This window comes from Vulpes lagopus, chromosome 14 (assembly GCF_018345385.1).
Source record: "Vulpes lagopus strain Blue_001 chromosome 14, ASM1834538v1, whole genome shotgun sequence".
Taxonomy (NCBI): Eukaryota; Metazoa; Chordata; class Mammalia; order Carnivora; family Canidae; genus Vulpes; species Vulpes lagopus.
In genome coordinates, this window is record NC_054837.1 from 25,224,154 (window position 1) to 25,244,777 (window position 20,624).

Sequence of the window (20,624 nt, forward strand, 5' to 3'; positions counted from 1 at the left end):
ATCCAGGTGTCCTGGGAAAATATTAATTAAATAAGAGTACAAGTGGTGTAAAGGTTTGGTGAGCTTGTCAGGGCGAGCCACAGATGACAGAGATTTGGGAAATAACCCTGGGTGCTCATCCTAACAAGAAAGGTGTGGGAGCTTTCCTCTTCTTTGAAATGACCTATGTCTTGGTTTTCCATAGAGCATAGCTTTCTTTGAATTTAGTTCAGCCTTTTTAAGATGTGTCCAGGAAAGTTGTGACCTTCTGAAGAGCCAAGGGTGCTGGGGCCCAAGGCCAGGGTCGTTGGGGGCGGGGAGTGGGGATGATGGGGGAGGGCAGATGGGGGAGGGAGGGCAGGAGAAGGTGGGAGGTGGACCTTGTGGGAAGAGTGGGATTTGCATGTGCTGGGGAAGAAAGGTTTTCTGGGTTGGATCAGGGTAGACATGGGCAGGGATTGACAAGTCTTGGGGTATGGAGTAGGGGTCTGAAGCTCTCTGAAAGCCCACTGGGGTGGCACAGGGACGTGGTGGTACCCGGGGGACAGCTGCTCCGAGAAGCATGGCATTCTAGAGGCAGAAGGGAACTACAGGAGGCAGCGTCTCTTCCAGTTTTGTGGAAGGAGAAACTGAGGACTGTAGATTCATTTATTTCTCCAGTGTTTGATCTGTCAATTTGTTATTCAGGTAACATGTATTAAGTGCTTGTGCTATGGCAGGTCTTGAGGATGCAGAGATGAATCAGCACCCCGAGGAGCAGGGTCCACTGGTGGAAAGCTCTGGGGCTGGGCTCCCCAACACCACTGAGCCTCTACTTCCTCATCTATAAAATGGGGGATAATTCGAGACCCCGCCTCCAGGGTTGTTGTGTGGGAATGAGGTAATATGTGTGTCCCGATTACCATCGCTACAGAACAGGATTATTCCCAGGCTTCACTGGGCCTAGCTGTGCCTGGGCTGCAAGCTCTGCCATCCGCTCTGTGTGTGTGACTGTAAATTCAGGACAGCCAGAGTCCTAGAGATCGCGTATCCTGTGCCTCCATGGCCCGCTAAAGGGACCAGGGAGTGCAGGCAACCCAGTCCTTCAGGAGGTGCTCAGAGACCGTCAGGGCACCCCGAATCTCATCCAGGTGCAATCCACTCGCCCTTGCTCAGGGATGCTTGTTCGGGTCCTACTGATGGTAAAAAGACCAGGCATTGCTTGTCACCACTGTCTGCAAGGTTAAGCAAGAGGTAACAGGGAAGCACTTTCATTTTGTCCATGATCTGTGAGTCTGGAATTTGGAAAGGGCTCCTCTGGGTCATTCTTGCCTGCAGCCAGGCGCTGGCTGGGGTGGCAGGTAGCTGATGGCACCAGGCTGGACTTCCCAGATGGCACACTGTCATAATCCCGCAGTCGATGCTGGCTTTTGGCTGGGACCTCAGCTAGGCTGTCCCCCTGGAGCATGTGCATGCGGCCTGCCCAGCGTGGTGGGCTCAGGGGAGTCAGACTCCTTCCGTGGCTGCTGGCTGCCCCTGAGGAAAAATAGGAGGAAGACTGAGACTCTGTCCTGTCCCTTCTGCTGCGTTCTGTTGGTTGAATGGAACTCACTAAGGTGGGCCCTGATCCAAGACGCAAGGATCCCTCCTCTAGATGGAAGGAGAGTCAGAGAATGTGTTTCCATGTTTTTTTTTTTTTTTTTAAAGATTCTATTTATTTATTCATGAGACACAGAGAGAGAGGAGGAGACACAGGCAGAGGGAGAAAGAAACAGGCTGATTATTTAAGGGAAAATAATCCCGGGATTGTGCCCTTAGCTGAAGGTAGATGCTTGGCCGCTGAGCCACTCAGGTGCCCCAAGTCCCCATGTTTTAATGCCACCCCAAGAGGCATGGCAGTGCTTGGCACAGCAGCTGGCCCAGACTGATGCTGGCTTAACGTTAGGTGTTGAGACAGGGTCTGAGCCCTTGGGAAGCCAGCAGCCAAGTTGACATGCCCAAGGCCGGACAACTAGTCAGGGGGCAGAGGCCTGGCTGTGAGCCTGGTTTCTCCAGGTTGGAGAGAATCCCCCTTCCGTCCCACCAGGCTGTCACTTGTCCTCCTGCAACAATATGCAAACCCCAGAATAGGGGCAGACAGGCAGCGGAAGAGGGGCAGAAGGCATGCTTTAGCTTGCACAGAGTGGCCATGAGCGAGGCCCGGTCTTCCCGGCGTACACAGCATTTATGCAGCAGCACTGGGGCCTTGTCAACTCAGCCAGCCAGGACTGTGCTGGCTTCAGAGCCTGTCCTACCTCAGCCTTTTCCTGGGCTGCCCACACATTGTGGCGGGGAGTGGTCTCCAGAGCCAGGATACCCTAAACTTCTGCTTTGAGTGGCCTGGATTTTGAGCCACCAACCAGACAGCAGCTAGGAAGGCCCAGGATGTTCCAGATTGACCGGCAAGGTGGTTTTTGTCCCAGGCCTCAGCCGTCTCCACCTGCCCACGTTGGAAACTGACCGTTCTCACCTGCCTCTGAGTTATTTTTAGTCACCTCTGTCTTCTTCCTCAAGGGCCAAGCTTCTTATTCAGGATCCCTTTGGAAAATCCAATGAAAGCCAGGGACCTCTGAAAGACTCATGATACAGAATTAGAAAAAAATTTCCAACAATTTTAAGGGATTCAGGGGTCCGGGGCCCCTAAAAGGTTAAAAGCCTTTCACTGGCACCTTCCTTCCTCCAGCCTTGGCTTCCTGATTTTAAATTAACGTTCAGCTCCTTAACCTCAAATGGTCACTTTCAAACGGTTTAGCACTCTTGTATTCCCATGCTTGTGGTTAAAGGTAATCGGAATGCCCGGTTAATGAGGAGTGATTTCCAAGACAACATTCTGGAGATGGCATCAACTTCCTGCTTCTTGCTGTACTTTTGGCTAGCCACACGGCTTCCCCCCGAGAAGTGTGAATTTACCGAAAACAAGAGGGGGTTGTGTTTGGGAAGCCAAGCCAGCCTAAGTTGTGAAATTGAGGTTTGTCCCAAGGGGTCCCATGTAGGCTCATGGTTGTCCATTGAGGATGCTCAGAACAGCCCCCTCCGACCTTTCCCCGTTCATCTGCAGCACTGTCCTCACCCTCTCCTCCTCCACCCCCTGCCCCAGCATACCTGCTCTTTAGGGTCAGGGTCTGTGGACAAATTACTCATTCACATTTAAGCCGTGTTTCTCAGACTTTTGGCAGGCATCAAAATTACTTGAGGGTGGAGGGAGCTTGTTAAGAAAAGCAGATTTCTGGGTTTTATCCTCAGAGGTTCTGAATCGGTGCTCTGGGGAGGGTTCAGAAACTGCCCTTTGACAGGTTTTCTGATGGAGAGGTCCCCTGCTTGCACCTGGGTAATCCCTTGGCTCTGCAGAACGAGGAAGGGCATTCAGGTAAATGTGTGAAACAGATCTGGAAATAGATCCCATGTGCCGGACTATTTTATAAAAAATAACTCTTTGCTCTAAGTGCTCAACTTTGGCTGAACATGAGAAGTACCTGCAGTGCTCTCCCAATGTTTTATTATGAAAAATGCAAGAAAACATAAAAAATATGGGAGAATTGTACAGTAAGTACCACATACCCACTCACTTCTTAGGTTCTACAGTTAATATTTTGCTATATATTTGCGCTATCATCCATCCATCCGTCCACCCACCAATCCATCCATCCACCAGTCTATCCTTCCATCTGCTGACCCATTCATCCATTTGTCTGTCCATCCATCCATCTTATTTTTGTTTATGCATTTCATACTGAGTAGCAGACATAAGTACATTCTAGTCCTCTGTACTTCTGCATGCATGTCATTAAGATTCAATTTTTGCTCACTAATCTCTGTTTTGGATAAAATTACATAGAGTAAAATGCACAAATCTTAAGTGTACCATTCACTTTTTGACAAATGCACATTCCTATGAAACCCAAGCCCTGGTCGTAATATAGAACATTCACTCCAGACATTTTCTTCATGCTCTACCCCAGTGAATTCCTGCCTCTACCTCCCCACCAGAAGCAATCAGTGTTTCAACTTTTTTCTTTTCTTTTTTTTTTTTTTCACTGTAAGTTAGTTTCATCTGTTACAGAATTTTGTGTAAATGGATTTTTACAGTGAGGACTCTTTTGTATAAAGCTTCTTTCTCCTGGGGAGTTTTAAAAACTCCTCAAGTCCAGGCTGAGCATCAGACTTTGGAGATGAGAGTGGGCTTAGGAGTCAGTATTGTTTTCTTTTCAAAGATTTTATTTTTTTTAATTTATTTGAGGGGTGGGGAGGAGCAGAGAAAGAGGGACAAGCAGGCTTCCTGCTGAGCACAGAGTCTGACATGGGGCTTGATCCCATGGCCCTGAGATCATGACCTGAGCTCAAATCAAGAGTCGGGCGCTCAACTCACTGAGCCATCTGGGCTCCTCAGTACTTTTTTCCTTTGCTGAAATTTTTTTCTCTTTTTAGTTGAAGTATAATTAACAATGTTATATTAGTTTCAGAGGTATAGTATAATGATTCAACAATTCTATATGTTGCTCAGTGCCCATCAAAAATACTTGTACTCTTAATCCCTTAAACAGAAGTTTGGATGTTTTCTTTAATTCCCCAGATGAACGCACTATGCAGCCAAGTTTGAAACCCCTGTCTCTACTGGTCCCCACTCTAAGCCACCCTATATCTCAACTACCTCATCTCAGTAATGTTCTCACATTAGAAGCTTGTTTCCCTGGGGACCCATTCCCTCAGAGGTATTTGTGTTTAGGGGGAGAGACAGGTTTTTATATTAGTAGCACACATGTCGTTGAGCATTCCTGCAGAAGTGGTGGCTTTCTTGTGACTTTGCCAGCATCATCATTTGAACCTAAGGTCATCAGGAGCTCCTTGACTTCCTTTTGCACGACCAAGGAGCCCCCAGGTGATTCCCCTCAGAACCGAGCCTCAAGACAATCCCCTTCGGGATAGGAAGCCACTTGAGAAAAGTCTGTTAGTCTGGGCCCTTCCAGTCTTCTGGCTTCCAGAAAGACCCAGGCCCAACCTCAGAAAGTCCTCTCCACCTTTCCATCCTTCCTCCAAAATCATTAAACCAATCAAACAAATAAACTTCTACAACAAAGACAGGGTTGAACTTGTTAAAATTGCTAGTTTGAGGAGCCAGAACCAAAATGTCAAGCTCTTGAGTCGAGCACAAGCTACCTGGCAGCACTGGTTGACGTCCTGTTGGCCTGAGTCACTCCGGAGTTTCGTTTGCACTGACCATTCCTGTCTGTAGCTTCACATTCTAGTCCCCTCTTTGGGGGCTCACAGCTAGGACATGTCACATGGGTCTCGTGATTACCATTCTGTGAGTGAAGAGGCTGAGAAAGAGGCTGACCTCGTCAGTGGTCCATGCAACCAGCCAGGACTTCCTCCGTGATTCTAGAGCTGCTCTGTGGTGTGGCTCAAAAGCTCTTTGGGAACCACAGGCCTCCTTTGAGTAGATGAAACGAGGATGGACCTCTCCCTAGAAAAATTGACAACTTCTAAATATCTGATATTTGGGCGGGGTTCATAGGCCGTTCAGAGCCCTTGCAAGGTTAGAATTTCTTTTTCGGAATGTAATCACGTGTGACTCATAAGTTGGTATATATCGCACTGTGTGACCCAAATATATGCTAAACCTTTCCACACATCGTGTTATTTTACAATCCCAAGAGGCAGCGGGTCTTCTTAGTTCCATTTTATAGACAGAAGACTGAGGCTCAGAGAAAGGGGTAACCTAGCTGGCTCCGCAGGGGCCAGGTTTGGGGCCAGGTACGGGAGCGAGGCACATCCATGCATCCTGACTGCAGAGCCCCTGCTCCACACGACCACCCTGATATTAAATTACCTAGAGCCTTAACAAGGGAGCCCCCAGTTCTCCAACCAGGGCTGCCGTAAGCGGTGAGTGCTCGAGGCCGGAGAGGGAGGCACCTTTGAACTTCTTGGGGCCTCTCAAGTCCTACAACCCTGGTGGGATCCGTGGTGGGGAAGGTGTGCGGCTTGTCTGTGGGTCCTATTCTCACCCCGCCCTTCTCCAGCTTCCTGGCTGGTGTGAACTGAGTCCTGACAGTGCGATCGGAAAGAGAAATCCTCTGGCAGGATTGGGGTGCGTGGGGGGTGCTTTTTCTGAACTGTAATCGCAGATGAGCCTGCGAGCCTGAGGAAGGACTCACTCCAGGAGAACAGGGATCCTGCAGTCCTGGCGTTGCCCCAGCGCCCGGCTCTGGGGGGGTGTTGGGGAGAAGGGCCGCCAGCGCTTGAGTGAGCAGCGCCGCGGTGGCGGGGTGGGTGGGGGGACACACAACCGCCGCCCCCCGCAGCACCCCAGCGCCCCTGCCACCTGCTCCCTTGAAAAGACCAATTCAGTGGGCCGCAGTGGAAAACGTTCTCGGGGGCGTTCGTTAGCTGGCGGCGGGCTACGGATGCAGTTTGGCCGCGGGTTTCAGTGTTCCCTTGTAATGTTTTACAACCCAGACCCGGCGACAATGGCGTCATTCACTGCACTCGCTCACGTGGAACAGAACGTGAGGGGGGCCCGAGCCGGGGAGGAGCTGGTCCTGGTCCGCGGGCTCCGACACCCGGGGGCCAGCCGAGGTGCTGCGGCGGCGGGGGGGGGGGGTGGCAGTTAGCATGGGCGAGGATGCGGCCACAGCTGGGTGACACGGCCGAGAGCGGCGAGGTCCGACTCTGGCATACTAAGGGTTGCCCGAGCAGGACTGACAGATTGACCGGTAGGACTCACATGGCCCCGAGCAGCCCTGCCCGACCGTTAGCAGCAGGATGCCTCGTGGAACAGGGGGCTGAGTTGCCCTGTTGCCCCGTGCACCCCGTGCACCCCGTAGTTCTCTATGATCAAGTAGAAGTTCGTTGGCAAGAGCTTGGGAATAGCGCCGACCCCGCGCCCAGCTCAGCTTTGTCCTCTTCGTCACTGTGTGATCTGGGAGGAGTTGCTTAACCTCTCTGAGCCTCAGTTCCTTTACCTCTAATGCGTATCTCATCACACCGACGGAGTGGGGTTGTCCCCCGGATCAAAGGAGGGAAGGCGTGTCCGGTGACCAGTACGGTGGCTGGAGCATTAAGAGGCCCCCCAGGAACAGTGCTGATGAGGAGCTGGAGGTGTGAGACGAGGATGAGGCTGGAAAAAAAATAGCATTTTGTTGCCGCCCTGCTTCCGGGACACACAGACTTTTCGACCTTTCCTTGTCTTCCCTTGTGCCCTGGGTTCTTCACCGATGTGCTCAGGCTGCTGGGGAAGAGAGCGGGGTCGTATTGCCACTGATTGCATTCCCCCGGCTGGTGCAGCCAGGAGCTGGGTGCAGACCCCCTCTTCCCTCTGCCTCTGTGGTCCCCTGCCCTCACCCGCTCCGATTTTGACACCTGTCAGCTGGACGTGGGGACATTGTATGGCAGGCCCCAAATTGAGGTGTTCCTGATGGACGGAGGGGAGGATGTTTGTAGCGCCTTGGAGAAAAACAAGCTGCGAGGGACGAGTGGTTATTGGGATGATATGGCTTTCCCACTTCTGTGAGTGTTAGTAATCAAAAGCAGGATTTGGCCTTTCCAGAGAGTAATTTTGCAATTTGGCAGCGCTAGAAGGGAGAGTTCCACAGAGTCCATTGATACATTCTCTTGTAAAATCCCTCAGCCAACATTTTTTGGGAGTTGTTTTCTTTAATTAAAAAAAAAAATAACCATCCCCATTAAGAATATAAAACTAAAAGAGATTTCCCCCTTCCTGTTGGAGCTCTGGCAGCTTGGTTCTTGAACTAGGCAGACCTAAATAGAATTGCCAGCGAGATTTGACTTTTATAATGTTTTATTATTATTATAATTTTCCTCCTCCACCTCCTTCTCCAAGTCCTCCTCCTCCTCCTTCTTTTTTTTTTTTTTTTTTTCCATTACGTAGCTGGAGCCGCAAAGAGAGGACCGTAAAGCTAACTTCATTCCTTTCAGACTTCTGGCCCCAGGGGGAGATTCCAAGTGGTGTGGCTGCTCAGGATGGCTCCAGCTTTGGCTCAGAGGTGGCACATGCCACAGGAGGGCTCGGCCAGGGGACCCCTGGGTGTCGTGAGGGCTCCGTAGCCTCATGGAAACTTGGCAGACGCTCCGTGTCCCCTGCCTGGCTACGCTGACGCGCTTTCACATGACAAACAAAGTCAGGGGCCAGGGTGGAGATGGGGAGGAGAAGGGGTGGGAGAAGTAGGAGAGGAGGCTTCAGCCCTAAACCCCCTGCTCTCCTAAAAGTCTATTGTGTTCTAAAAATTGAAAGAGGTCACCAGGAGCCTGTCTGGTAGTAGTTAAGAGACAGTGGGGTTAGAATTCTAGTTGTGTCTCTTTCTAGCTCTGTGGCCATAGGCAAGTGGCTTAACCTCCCAGGACCTTGTTCTCCTCATCTGTAAAGTGGGGACAAAACCAGTACCTACTTCATAGGGTCACAGAAAGGATGGAAAGGGCCAATGCAGCATCCTTCACACAGTGTTTGATGTACTGCTCTTTGTATGTGACCCGATTTCAGGTGTACTCACGATACATAGAATAGTTGGTTTATGGCAAAAATCACAACCAAGTTGAAGGTTTACTGATAGTGTTTCTTCTAGGGAAGAATTCTTAGCCTGTTCAGTACCATGGGCCTCTCTGGTGGCCTGGTGACACTTAAGTGTCACACTTCTCAGGCTAACGTGAGTAAACACGTAATATCAGCTGCGTAGATTGCAAAAAGTAAACCAGTTCTACAGAAACGTAGTTATCAAAATATTTTTAAATGGCCGTATGGCCTTACGTGCACTTTATAATGCCTCAAGTAACGGGATGTAGTAGCAGGTCTGACTGTAATTCTGAAGTTGTGATAAGCATAAATGGTATCTTGAGGCATGTACGGCAGCTGCAATGGAAATGAGATGATTTGATTTCTGTTGATGACAGTCGCTAGGGCTGCTAATACAACCATGGCTTGTTGCCTACGTTTGTAACAGAAAGGAATGCTAAGTTTCAATTCAAGATTAGTGAAAAATAAAGACGTCATTTTAAAAACCCAAATTTAGATCTTAAGTCCCCCCCTCCGCCCCCCCCCCCCCCAGGCCCCTGAGTAAAGGCCTCCCAATTTAAGGAGACAGGCTTTACGGAACTATTTCCTCCTGAGAAATTCTGTGGGCTGGAAGCATGAGTCATTTTGTAAAGGCATAACAGTACTTTCTCCCAAGTGCCAGGTATTTTCTAGGGCATATTGTGGGATCTTTTCAACAGTCTCGTGAGGCTCAGAGAGATTAAGTGCCTCATCCAAGGCCACACAGCATTAGATGGCAGATCTTTTACAGAACACGCATCTTCCTGAATCTGACACCTTCATTCTTTCCACTATACCCAGAGTCTTAAATATCAAAGTAGTAATTAAGAGTCCAGTGGGTTATTCAGGTTTAGGAGGATATCGGGGGGCTTGGGGCAGAATGCTGTGGTCTCTCCATTCCATCTCTGTGCTTTGCTTATTTCATAGATGGGGAAACGAAGGCTCAGCTAGGTGACGTGCCTTATCTAAGCTCACAGAGTTAGCAAGGACATTGGGCTGGGTGTGCTACAGGCCTGGGGGAGGTGGTGGAGGACTCATTCTGGGGGTTTTACGAAGACTGCACGTTTCCCGAGAAGTAGCAGCTTTCCTACGTTTTACAGATAATAGGATCAGATCCAAATACTGTTCTACCCCTCCTGCCACCCCCCCCACCCACCCACCTGCAAGTAGTCTTCTTGGGAGAGGTACAGGGCAGCTTTGAATGTCTTCATCTTCATCTCTGTTTTGCTTTTCATCCAAGCAGGGCTTCTGATTTGGCTTTCCGATGTGCACAAAATAGCAAGTATCCTAAAAGATTTTCCATATCCCCACCTCCTGAGGGAAGTAAGTTAGATGATGTTCAGTGTGTCCCACTACCTCTAGTCACCTTGCATGGCTTTTTGCATCCATGTGCGTTCAGCCTCCTCATTCTTTTTGAAGCCTGTGTAGTATTTCATTCTGAGCTGAACCATTAACGAGGGCATTTACACTGTTTCTTGTTTTTTCCCAGGCACAGACAGTGCTTCAGAGAAATGCCTCCTGCTTAGGTCTTTGCACACTGATCCGAAAAACTTCTCAGGAAAGTTATTAGTAATCAGATTGTCAGATCCACATGATTGTACATTTTTAAGAAAACAGATGCTATCTGGTTGCCTTCCAGAATGGAGGTCCTGGATCACCCCTCCACCAGCCTGCACACTGTGACTCTCCTGTCCACAATGTCCTCTCCTCACCCCAAATGTTGGCAGTCTTTTCCCCTGCATGGATGCACACATGTTCTGGGTCGGACCATTCTCTTCTCACACGTGTGTGCAGAAACTTCTCTCAATTCTCCCTTTTATCTTAGAGTCACCCCTCCTCCCTGCTCCTCTGCAGACTCTCACTCTGACCTTCCCCATCCATCTGGCTTCCTGTGGAGCTTCTGGTGCTGCTGAGCACACCTCCTTCCTTCCCAGGAGAGGTTTCCACGCTCTTGGGAGGAAGAGCATAGGAATACCTGGTAGGAGAGCTGAAGGGGCGCATCCCAAGAGTGTGAGAAACCAGATTTGGGGCACTTGGGGATGATGCTATTCATAGGATGTCAGTGGATTTTATTCTTCTTGGTTCACTGTGTGACAGCGGAGGCTCCAAAGAGCGCACAGTCTGTAAGTGTTGGAGATGGGACCCGAATCTGTGTCTGCCTAATCTTAGATCCCATGCTCCATTCTCTGTTTCTATTGTCCTGACTCTTCTTTCTCCCTTCCTTTTTCTCTTTCCCTCTCATTCTGTCTCCTACTCCCTCAAACAATGACAGTAATGATGATGGTTGACATTTGTTGAGCACTCGCTATGTTCAGGCTTTCACACATATTAATTTCGTTTCTTCTCTCAGCAACCGTTTGAACTGGGGATTTTTACTAGCCCTGTTTCAGAGATGGGAAAACCAAGGCACAGAGGAGAAGTTAAATATTATGTCAGCGATGACAAGTACAGCAGCTCAAAAGGAAATTCGAAGGCACAGGAAGCAAACTACCCAGATTAGGGTAACCAAGAATCATACCTGACAATCCTAGGTGGTCAGCCATTTCTTTACTAATAAAGTCAATAGTCAGCCCTGTTTTAAATATGGAAACCCAGAAGTTAAGTCTAAGTAATCACGTAGCTCTTCTAGCTTTTAAATTAGGGGATTCAAAGACATATACATTAGGTTGAAATATTTCAAAATGCCATGTGAAGAGGGGTTCCTCACTGGGGATGCTCATTTAACTTTCCGCATACATATAGAACTATTCATAAACCTACTTGCCTAATGTATAAGGCATGAAAAGTTAGTGCCTGAATATATATGTCTGTGGCATTTGATGCACTTGGGTATAATTGAATCACTGTGCTCATCAAAGATTCCTTTGTTTCTTATTCTGTGACATGTCTCTGGTGGATTTTTTGACCCTGTGGTTCAGCCAGTGAATATAGAGCCAGTGCTCTATATCAGGGCACTGATCAATGTTATTTCTCATCTTCTCTCTTTCAGTAAAGAATATCCCGTGGTTCCCAGGAGCACAGTAAGACAAAAAGTAGCCTCCAATCACAGTCCTTTCAGCAGTGAGCCTCGAGCTCTCTCTGCCTCATCCAACTTGGGGTCCCAGTACCAGTGTGAGAATGGTGTGTCTGGCCCCTCCCAGGACCTTCTGCCCCCGCCCAACCCGTACCCACTGCCCCAGGAGCACGGTCAGATTTACCATTGCACCAAGAGGAAAGGTGAGTGTGATGACCCCTACCCAACTTGCCTTTCTGTTTTTTCCTTCCTTTCCTTAGGACAAAAATGTACACATAACTATATTTATTTATTTTAAAAAATGTAAGTAATATAAAAATACACAGAGATTTTAAGAAATTCAAACCATATAAGTAAAACTGAAGGATCTCTCTTGACATGTCTCCTCCAGTTCTGGCTCCTTCCTTGGGGAAAACTTATTTGAATCATCCAGTCATATTTAATTCATTTACACACGTGCGCATGTGCACATGCACATGTACAGACACACCTAAAAATGGTTTTGTTTTTGTTTTAAACAGTTGTTATTATACTGTCTGTATCTTTTATTTTTATTTTTTTTTATTTATTTATGATAGAGAGAGAGAGAGAGAGAGGCAGAGACACAGGCAGAGGGAGAAGCAGGCTCCATGCACCAGGAGCCTGATGTGGGACTCGATCCCGGGTCTCCAGGATCGCGCCCTGGGCCAAAGGCAGGCGCCAAACCGCTGCGCCACCCAGGGATCCCCTGTCTGTATCTTTCAACTTGGATTTCTTAAGCTCAAGAATACATTGTAGATGATCATTTCATGATGCTAGAGGTACTTCTTGCTTTTTAGCTAAAGAGAAAATATGGCCTCAAAAGGATGGAATGGGGTTTATTCTTCCACTCCCACAAGTGGACATGGTGGCTGCTTCTAGCATTTCTGGTTGTATCACAAGTCATGCTGCAGGGAGCCTTCTTGTAGTTGGATGTGCTTTGATTTATGTGCTAGGGTTTCTCTTGGGAGGGTGGATTCTGACCTCTTCTTTCCTGTGCATTTTGTCTTTAAATTTAGCTTAAATCCTGGACACATCATTGGTTTTTTTTTTGTTTTGTTTTGTCTTGTTTTGTTTTGTTTTGTTTTTGCCAAATGAGAAATGGGTGACTTTTACTAAGTCATCTGAATCTAGGACTGTAATACAAAGGAAGTTTCTGGTGGCACATTTTTTTAGCTAGAATCAAAGCGGGTGTGGTTGAGTTCAGCTTAATAGAGCAGTCGCTTGTGTGAGTGGCAGACAGGCATGGTGGGGACAGCGTGGGCGATAGGGCCAGAGGACACAGTCTCAAGTCTCAACTCTGCCACCAGCTTCTTTGTGTGACCTCATCCAGGTGTCCTGGCCTCTCTGTGCCTTAGTTTCTCACTTTGTAAATGATGCTTGAGTTCCTGAGAGTACCTGATGCTCGGTTAGTGCCCAGCAAGTGTTAGCTTTGATTTTGTGAATGGCAGGTATAGCTCCAGGAAGGGCATCCATAGAGGAAGAGGAGGGAAAGGCTGCTTATCTGGGTGAAGTTTTAAGAAAGCAGATGTGTGTGTGTGGGGGGGCAGGAGCCATGTACAATGGGGATGAGTCCTACCTTTGCCATTTGAAAATTTTTATGATTAGGGGGAAGTTACTTAACTGCTCTAAGCCTTATTTTTTTTTGTCTAATCTGTAGATTTGGTCTCATGATGGGACCTGTCTATAGGCTTGGTGTGGAGATGTCAGGAAATTGTGCTTGTCAGGAAATATTGAGCACAGGGTTGACCCAATAAGCAGTCACTGGTTTGCTCCAGTAAGCCCAAATCTTAATCTTAAGAGTGGCCTGTCATACCTCCCATACTCAGTGGCCACTTCGATGCCTTTGGAAGTCCAACAGCCAGTGTCTGGAACTTCATCATTGTTGTCATCGTCTTCTTCTTTTTCTTCTTTTTAAAATTAACTCACTGACAAGAACTGGATGCTTTGGCAGCTTTCTCTGAGCTGAGGTTACTTGAGGAAAGGAGCACAGTTTGACTATTTGACATTTACCGATCTTGCGTTTCGAAGGAGAGAATGTCATTGGTTCAAGCCTGGGGCTGGGGAGCTGACCTGGGTGAGGCTGAGTTTCCAGACTTAACCTGAAGTCCATCCAAGCTCCTTGGATTTCGAAGGCCTGAACAATAATATTGCCCCAATAGGCCCCCTGGCCAGGCTCCCAGCATGTCCTCTACCACCTGGGGTGGAGACCAGATGCCTGCAAATGTGTCTGCTTCTTTAGGCACAAGCACGGGTTAAGGATGTCCCCTGGGGCACAGGTCCCTGCACAGGAATTCTGTTCCTATTGAAGGGAGCCCTTTCTAGGTTCTGGGCCACAGCCTTTTGATAACACTGTTAAGTAGGTGCTGTTATTTGCCCATTTTACAAACAGGGAAACTGAGGCTCAGACAGCATATGTGTGCTGGTGGTTCCCGGAGGCGGAATTTGAACCCATGCCTGGCCTGCAGGCTCTGCTGAGCTCCAAGTCACGCAGTGGACGGTCCCCGTTACTTTTGCTTATCAGCTACAATCTCAAAATGCCATCTTTCACTAGAAATTGGTCTTCAGTCTGAGTCAAACCTACTGATGGAGAGCTCATCAGGTTTGAATTAGGGAGTTCTGTCGAATAAATTAATGCCAGGCCGAAAGAAGGGGAGGAAGAAGTTTAAAAGAATCAAGGTACTTTTAAGACTCAGTATTTACTGCAGCATCCTTGTAAAGGCTTTTCTCCTGGAGGGTGGCATGGGAAGGCTTTGAAAGCAAAGGGATGAACTCATCTGATGACGTGAGCAGATGACCTGCGTGGGGCATTTGGCAGGATCCTCAGGTGAGCTCAGGGTCAATTTGAGGTGGCCACAGGGGAAGCTGAAGTTGGTGGGCTGTCTGCTACAGGACATCACAGCAGTTGACACTTTCTAGCACTGTGGCCACGGGCAAGCTGCCTGCTTCTCAGCCTCAACTCCCTAGTCTGCAAAGCGAGGATTACAGTACTACCTTCCCTGTAGGGTCGTAATGAGATGAAACGAGAGAGTCCATGCAACGCACCCAGAACAGGACCCAACACATCTAAGTGCTCAGTGCACCTTAGCTGGCTACTGTTCAGCACTTTGGAAGCTCACAGTCACCAGCAGGTCAGATGTTATTATAGAGGATGATACAGCTGCTTTATTTAAATAGTGATCTGATGCTATGAAGGAGGTGGGCAATGTGCTGACGCATATGATGTGGGGGTATCTGGCAGGAACGGGGGTCAGGGGGATTTAAGCCCAGGTCTGAGGAGTAGGAGCTGGATAGGAAAAGAGAGATGGGTGGTATCCAGACAGAGAAGAGGGTACGGGTGCAGCCCCTCAGAAGGTGGAGAGCCAGCCCCCACTGGGGATCAAACGCAGGGCCAGTATGGCTGGAGCACATTGAGGGGAAGTAGAGGCAGACGAGCTACAGAGAGAGGGAGGAGCCAGCACGCTGCCAGCCCTTGGAAGCTATTTCCAGGACTTCAGTTTTTTTTTTAAAGATATTTATTTATGGGGGGGGGGAGAGAAAGAGAGAGAGAGAGAGAGGAGAGAGAGAGAAAGAGGGCATATGTGTGCAAGCAGGAGGAGGAGCAGAGGGAGAGGGACAAGCAGACTCCCCATTGAGCGCACAGCCTGATATAGGGCTTGATCCCAGGACCCTGAGACCGTGACCTGAGCCAAAGACCAAGAGTCAGACACTCAACTGACTGAGCCCAACCCAGGTACCCCAGGACTTTAGATTTTATCCTAATACCCCTGGGCAGCCATCGGAAGGGTTTCAACCTATGAGGGGTGTGATGAAGTTTCTGTTTGGAAGCAGACGCTCTGCTGTGATGGGGGAGTGGGAGGATGAGGACTGGCTCCAGAGCTCTGCCGAGAGGCTGTTGTAGGCTCTGAGGCCTGAGATGACAGTGCTCAGCCCAGGGGTGCGGCCACAAGAGCTGCAGGTGTGGGTGCGATCAGGCCCCGGGGACCCACTGCAGATAACGAGGTGAAGAGTGACCCCCTCCACAGATTCAGAGATTGAGGCTTAAGGAATTTGAGTGACTTATCCCTTGTCACCCGGCTAGTGAGTGGTCCTGCCTCAGGTTCACAGCATGGTCCCTGCAGCTCGGGGTGCACACTCCCTTCCCCTTTCCACAGACCTCTGCCCTCCTCACCTCTCTCCACCCCAAAAGGAGCTCCCGGGGGACAGGGAGCATTCCAGCCAGGCTCTGTCTGTCCTGCGTGCCTCCTAGACAAAAAAGCAATTCATCATCAGCCTCCATTGTAAGGTGATAAGGAATCAGCGAGGTTTCCTTCCAGTTTGGGATTCCCGTGAAGTGATAACTCCATGGGTGGCTTTCCCCCCTCCCCACCCCGCCCTGCTTTCCCCACTATCTGACTTCCCCTCATTGTCTGTCTCCTTTCCAACAAGCCCAGGAGGCAGGCCCAATGAAATGTCAAAGGGCCTGGCAGGCCAGAGGGCTCCTTGTGTTAGGACCCAGCTGTCTCCAAACTATCTCTCCCGATGGATAGAGCCAAAAGAGCCGGGAAGGTCTTTTATCAATGCCACTCAATCAAATCCAAGACCCCGGGGCCTGGGAGAGCCCTTGTCTGTCTTTCTTTCCTCCTCCCACCCTGATAACCAGCACCCCCCACCTTCGAAATGAGAGGCAACCCAAATAAAGATTTTAGCAAAGCCATACACTGCCTTGGCTATTTGAAGGGAAGTCAGAGGTAGGAGGGGAGAAGGAAGGAGATACAGAAAAGGGGTTTGTGGGGTGTCCTTTTGTCAGTGCAGTGCGTTTTTAGAGCAATTTCACATCGTTTCCTTCACGAGATCCTCATCCCAGCCCCCTGAGCAGAGGAGGGAGGGTGCCCTCCATCTCCATTTTGCAGGGTGTAAAGGGGACTGGGAGGTTGGATTACCTTCCCAAGGTCATGTGGCTGATCTGGGATGCATTCGTGAGATAAATAATGCTTGAGCATTCACTTTGTACCTGACACTTTCCCAAGGATATGGGGTAAGGGGACAGCAAGGTGGCAAAGGTCCCTGCTCTCCTGAAACTTGTATTCTTCTCTAAGAGGCAGCTAATAAGCAAGTAGATAAATGCAATGATTTTTAGATGGTGGTTCAGTGAGGGTTGGACTGGGGTCTTTTGGTTACCCATTGAGAATCTTCCCACAATACCGATCCAGTCCTTCTCACTTTGAGCTAAGAGCTAACATTATGCAGGGAGACACACACACCATCTGTCTGCCAATCTGTCCATCCATCCATTCATCCATCCATCCATCAGGTCAAGGTGATTTTCTGAACACAGTGGATTTTGCAAAAGCTGAAAGGCTAGGCTGTCAGAGTACCGTTTTGTGACTCAGAAAGCCTGAATTATAGTTCCACTTCTGACTTGCTGAAAGTCACTCAGCCAAGGAGTGGAGGTTCACCAGGATCTTTCATCCGAATGAACCCAATCAGCAAGAGAAACGACCTATTTGGGAAGAGTGACGATACTTGCTTAATGGGATTAGCAATTTAAAAGCAGCCTTGTGAGTTTTTCTGCTCTGGAATCCACTTGGATACCTTCAAGCATTGGACAACATCCACAGAGCCATCTGTCCGATCTTCTAAGAGGGAAAAGAGAGGAGACCTCTGTTACTTGGACAGATAAGATTTGGACACTTTATTACCCATCTCTGTTCCTGCAAGAACCTTTAAGTATTATCTCCATACATAGGCAAGAACTGAGATTGGAATATGGTGCCATGGTTTGCCCAAGGTCATGTAGCCAAGGAAAGTCAGAGATGTGACTCTGCTCTAAAACTTGTGCTCTGGATTTATCATTAAAGCCACTTTATCCAGAATCAAAAGCCACTAAAAAAATGCAAGGAGCCAGAATATTTCACAGTGCTATGGAGTGATTGGTGCTGAGATTCAGGAAGAGCTTTCCTGTTGTTCAAGAGACTTTAGTTGGGTTCAGGACGGGTGGAAGACAACTGGCCACTCTTACTACACAACTTTCTGAAACTGAGAACAGACCCATCTCATGGAAGACTTGATGTTTGAATCCAGCCCATTCCCCAACTGTGGAAGGTAGACATGACTTGGCTGGGAAAGAGGTCTTTGCTGTTGACCAGTTATCAGGCTCCCAGTAGAGAAAGAAACCAAACCATAACCAAAACAAATACAGGGATTACATCCCACCCATTTATCACCACCGACCTGAAATTTGGATCCATGCTTTGGAATTTCTTTACAATGTGATGAGGTCCAAGAGGAATTTGAGAATGCTCGGGACCCGCTTTCATGAATAAGCCAGCTTTTTGCTTTTCTTAGGACTCTGCATCAGATCTTTGGGTTATTAAAGACTGGAATGTGTAATTTTACGATTTTCCAAAATGTGCTCCGGCCTTTTTCATATTATTCTTCCTTTTTTTTTTTTCTGCTTGTAACAAATCTGGAAGGGGATCAGAAACTCGGGAATGGTTAGTTTGCCTTGTTTTTTTTCTCTTGCCAAGGGTACCCTGCAGCTGTACTTTTGATTATTGAAAAGGGGAACGCCCTGGTTAAATGGAAAACCCAAAGGTTATGATTCTAGCAACAATGGAAACATTCAGATTTATGGATCCGGGGGAGGAGGGTTGGAAGGAAGCATGGAGGCACGAGGGGACTGAGGGAGGAGGTGGGGAGGACAGGAAAAGTCCAGTGGAGCAATGTTTTCAAGACGCCAAAAACAAATGCCCAGTTGAAAGGTGAAAAAAAGTGGCCCCCAGCTCATCTGGATGTCTTCAAACATCTGGATGGTTGGCATGATGTAGACAAAGCACCTGGAAGAGAGACCACATTTTTTGCTTTTATTTTGGACAAATGGTTGGGCGTCCTATGGGGCCCAGATGTGTCCCAGAAAGAGTCTAGCTAAAAAAAACAGTGTGCTCACTATGAGGTGGGTGCAATCCCAAGCAGAGATGTGTTTTGGCGCGGCCAATTTTGTACCTACCCATGGGGGTCACTCAGAATGTGATACCTCTGGAAGCGTCTGGTGGAACCCAAGCCCAAGCTATCCTACTTGAGTTGGGAAGCTGCTTTAGAATCTTGTGCAAAACTGAAGACTCACCCTGTAGTGAATGAGTAACTTGGAGCTTTATATGCAAGGGCCACCTCCCATTCACCGAGTGTCAGCCTCCCGCCGCAGTCACTGCTGGGTGGGGGGTGGGGAGGGCCCCCCACTTAATTGCACTGAGCAGGGCCATGGCTATTTATTGACCTCTCTATCCCCAGCACCTGACGCCTGTTAGGGGCTCCGGACACCTCTGTTGGATGGCTCGGTGAGTGACATTCGGTATGAGAAATCAAGAGAGCCGGAAGCAAGGTGTGGTTGGCAAAGTAAGACCTGGCTCTGATTCCCGCCTCTCTCCTTCCTAGTTCCGTGCCCTTGGGAAGGTGACTACCTCTGAGACAGGCGTGAGAGCGGGCACCTTGAGGACTTACGGTGAGACCAGGGAAAGGTCACTTAGTAGGTGCTCAATAAATAAGAACTTTGGTCTCCTCCCATGGTTTGGTTCTGTGTCCGGCCCCCAGGCCACCGACTGTTGGTGGAGGTGAAGTGCAGGAAGGCTCCAGTGTTTCCTTTTTCTTCACACTCCCCCCACCCCGATGACAGGCGTTCTTTTTTTTATGTATATATTTTTTATTGGAGTTCGATTTGCCAACATATAGTATAAAGCCCGGTGTTCATCCCGTCAAGTGCCCCACATATTGATTCAGAAGAGATTGGAAGACAAGGATGGCAAATCTCCGGGTTGGAAGATGAAATTGCAGCTAAGGGGGGAATCTGTGTGCAGGTTTACATGCTGGTCAGAATTCTCAAGCATTGCTTCCCCAAAGGAAACACCTGGAGGTGTGTTAATCTAGACTAGGTCTGCCGAGAGACTAACTGGTGGTGTTACCCTTGCAGCAAGAGCTGCTCTTGATGACAGATAGCAGGAGATTTACGTGCTTGATTTATTGAATTCTTAGCTGCCAGGTGAGGTAAGTATTACTAACTCTGATTCAGACATGCTGAGAACGGGTCTCGGAGAGGGCAGATGCCCCGCTGCTGGCACACGCATGTGAAGTAGGAGAACCAGATTTTTTTAAAAAAAGATTTTATTTATTTATTCACGAGAGACAGAGAGAGAGAGAGAGAGAGAGAGAGAGAGAGGCAGAGACACAGGCAGAGGGAGAAGCAGGCTCCATGCAGGGAGCCCGATGTGGGACTCAATCCCAGGACCCCGGGATCACGACCTGAGCTGAATGCTCAACCACTGAGCCACCCAGGTGCCCCAAGAACCAGGTTTAAACTCAGATATGTCTGCCCTTCTTAACCTGGGGTCTGGATTTTAGGGGCTCTTTGAGCTTCTCCAAAATGCGTGCAAACCTGTGTTAGGCACATGAAGTTTTCAAAACTTTGTGTTTTTGTGTGGTTTTCTAGGAGAGAGCCTAGCACTTTGGTTTGCTCACAAAGGAGGCAGTGACCCCAAAGTAGTTATGGAAGACCCTCTTTCAGGGACAGAATTCTCTCCACTGCCCTAAGCTGGGGACCAACTGGTGTCTGGGGGAAGAGAAGGGGCTTTTTTCAGTAAGGAAACAGCGACCCATTAAGTGGTACCAACTCTACCAGATATTAACTGGGACCTGCTGACAGAGACTTCAGGAAAGGATCTGGGGATTCGTCCGAGCTCCCATCCATCTGTGCACTTGTCCATCTGGCCTTCTGTCTATTGCACAGATATTTAGTGCATGCTTTCTTGTGCCGTGGTCCCAAAGAGCAGAGACTTGTAATTAGATTACTTGAATTCTAATCTCCCTCCCCCCTGCTCCACTGTTATCAGCCACGTATGTAGGACCTCAAGTGAGTTTCTCAACCTCTTTGTGCTTCTGTTTTGTGATCTGCAAATGAGGATCATCGGAGCCCACCCCATAGGGCTGCTGTGCAGGCTGCATAGGGTACCTTCCGGAGAGTGCTTAGAACAGTACCGGACGGAGTAAATGCCGTTTGTGTTTGTTCGTACTGTTATTGTGAGT

General features: G+C 48.7%; 1 protein-coding gene across 7 annotated transcripts in view; it reads left to right on the plus strand.

The window, feature by feature from the left end:
• TBX5 (T-box transcription factor 5) overlaps positions 1-20,624 on the plus strand; it is a 47,238-nt gene that overhangs the window by 24,316 nt on the left and 2,298 nt on the right. For all 7 annotated transcript variants that reach the window (XM_041729568.1, XM_041729564.1, XM_041729567.1 and 4 more), the window contains one exon: positions 11,529-11,755. In XM_041729568.1, the coding sequence (XP_041585502.1) occupies positions 11,529-11,755 (227 nt within the window). The remainder of the gene's footprint in view (positions 1-11,528; positions 11,756-20,624) is intronic.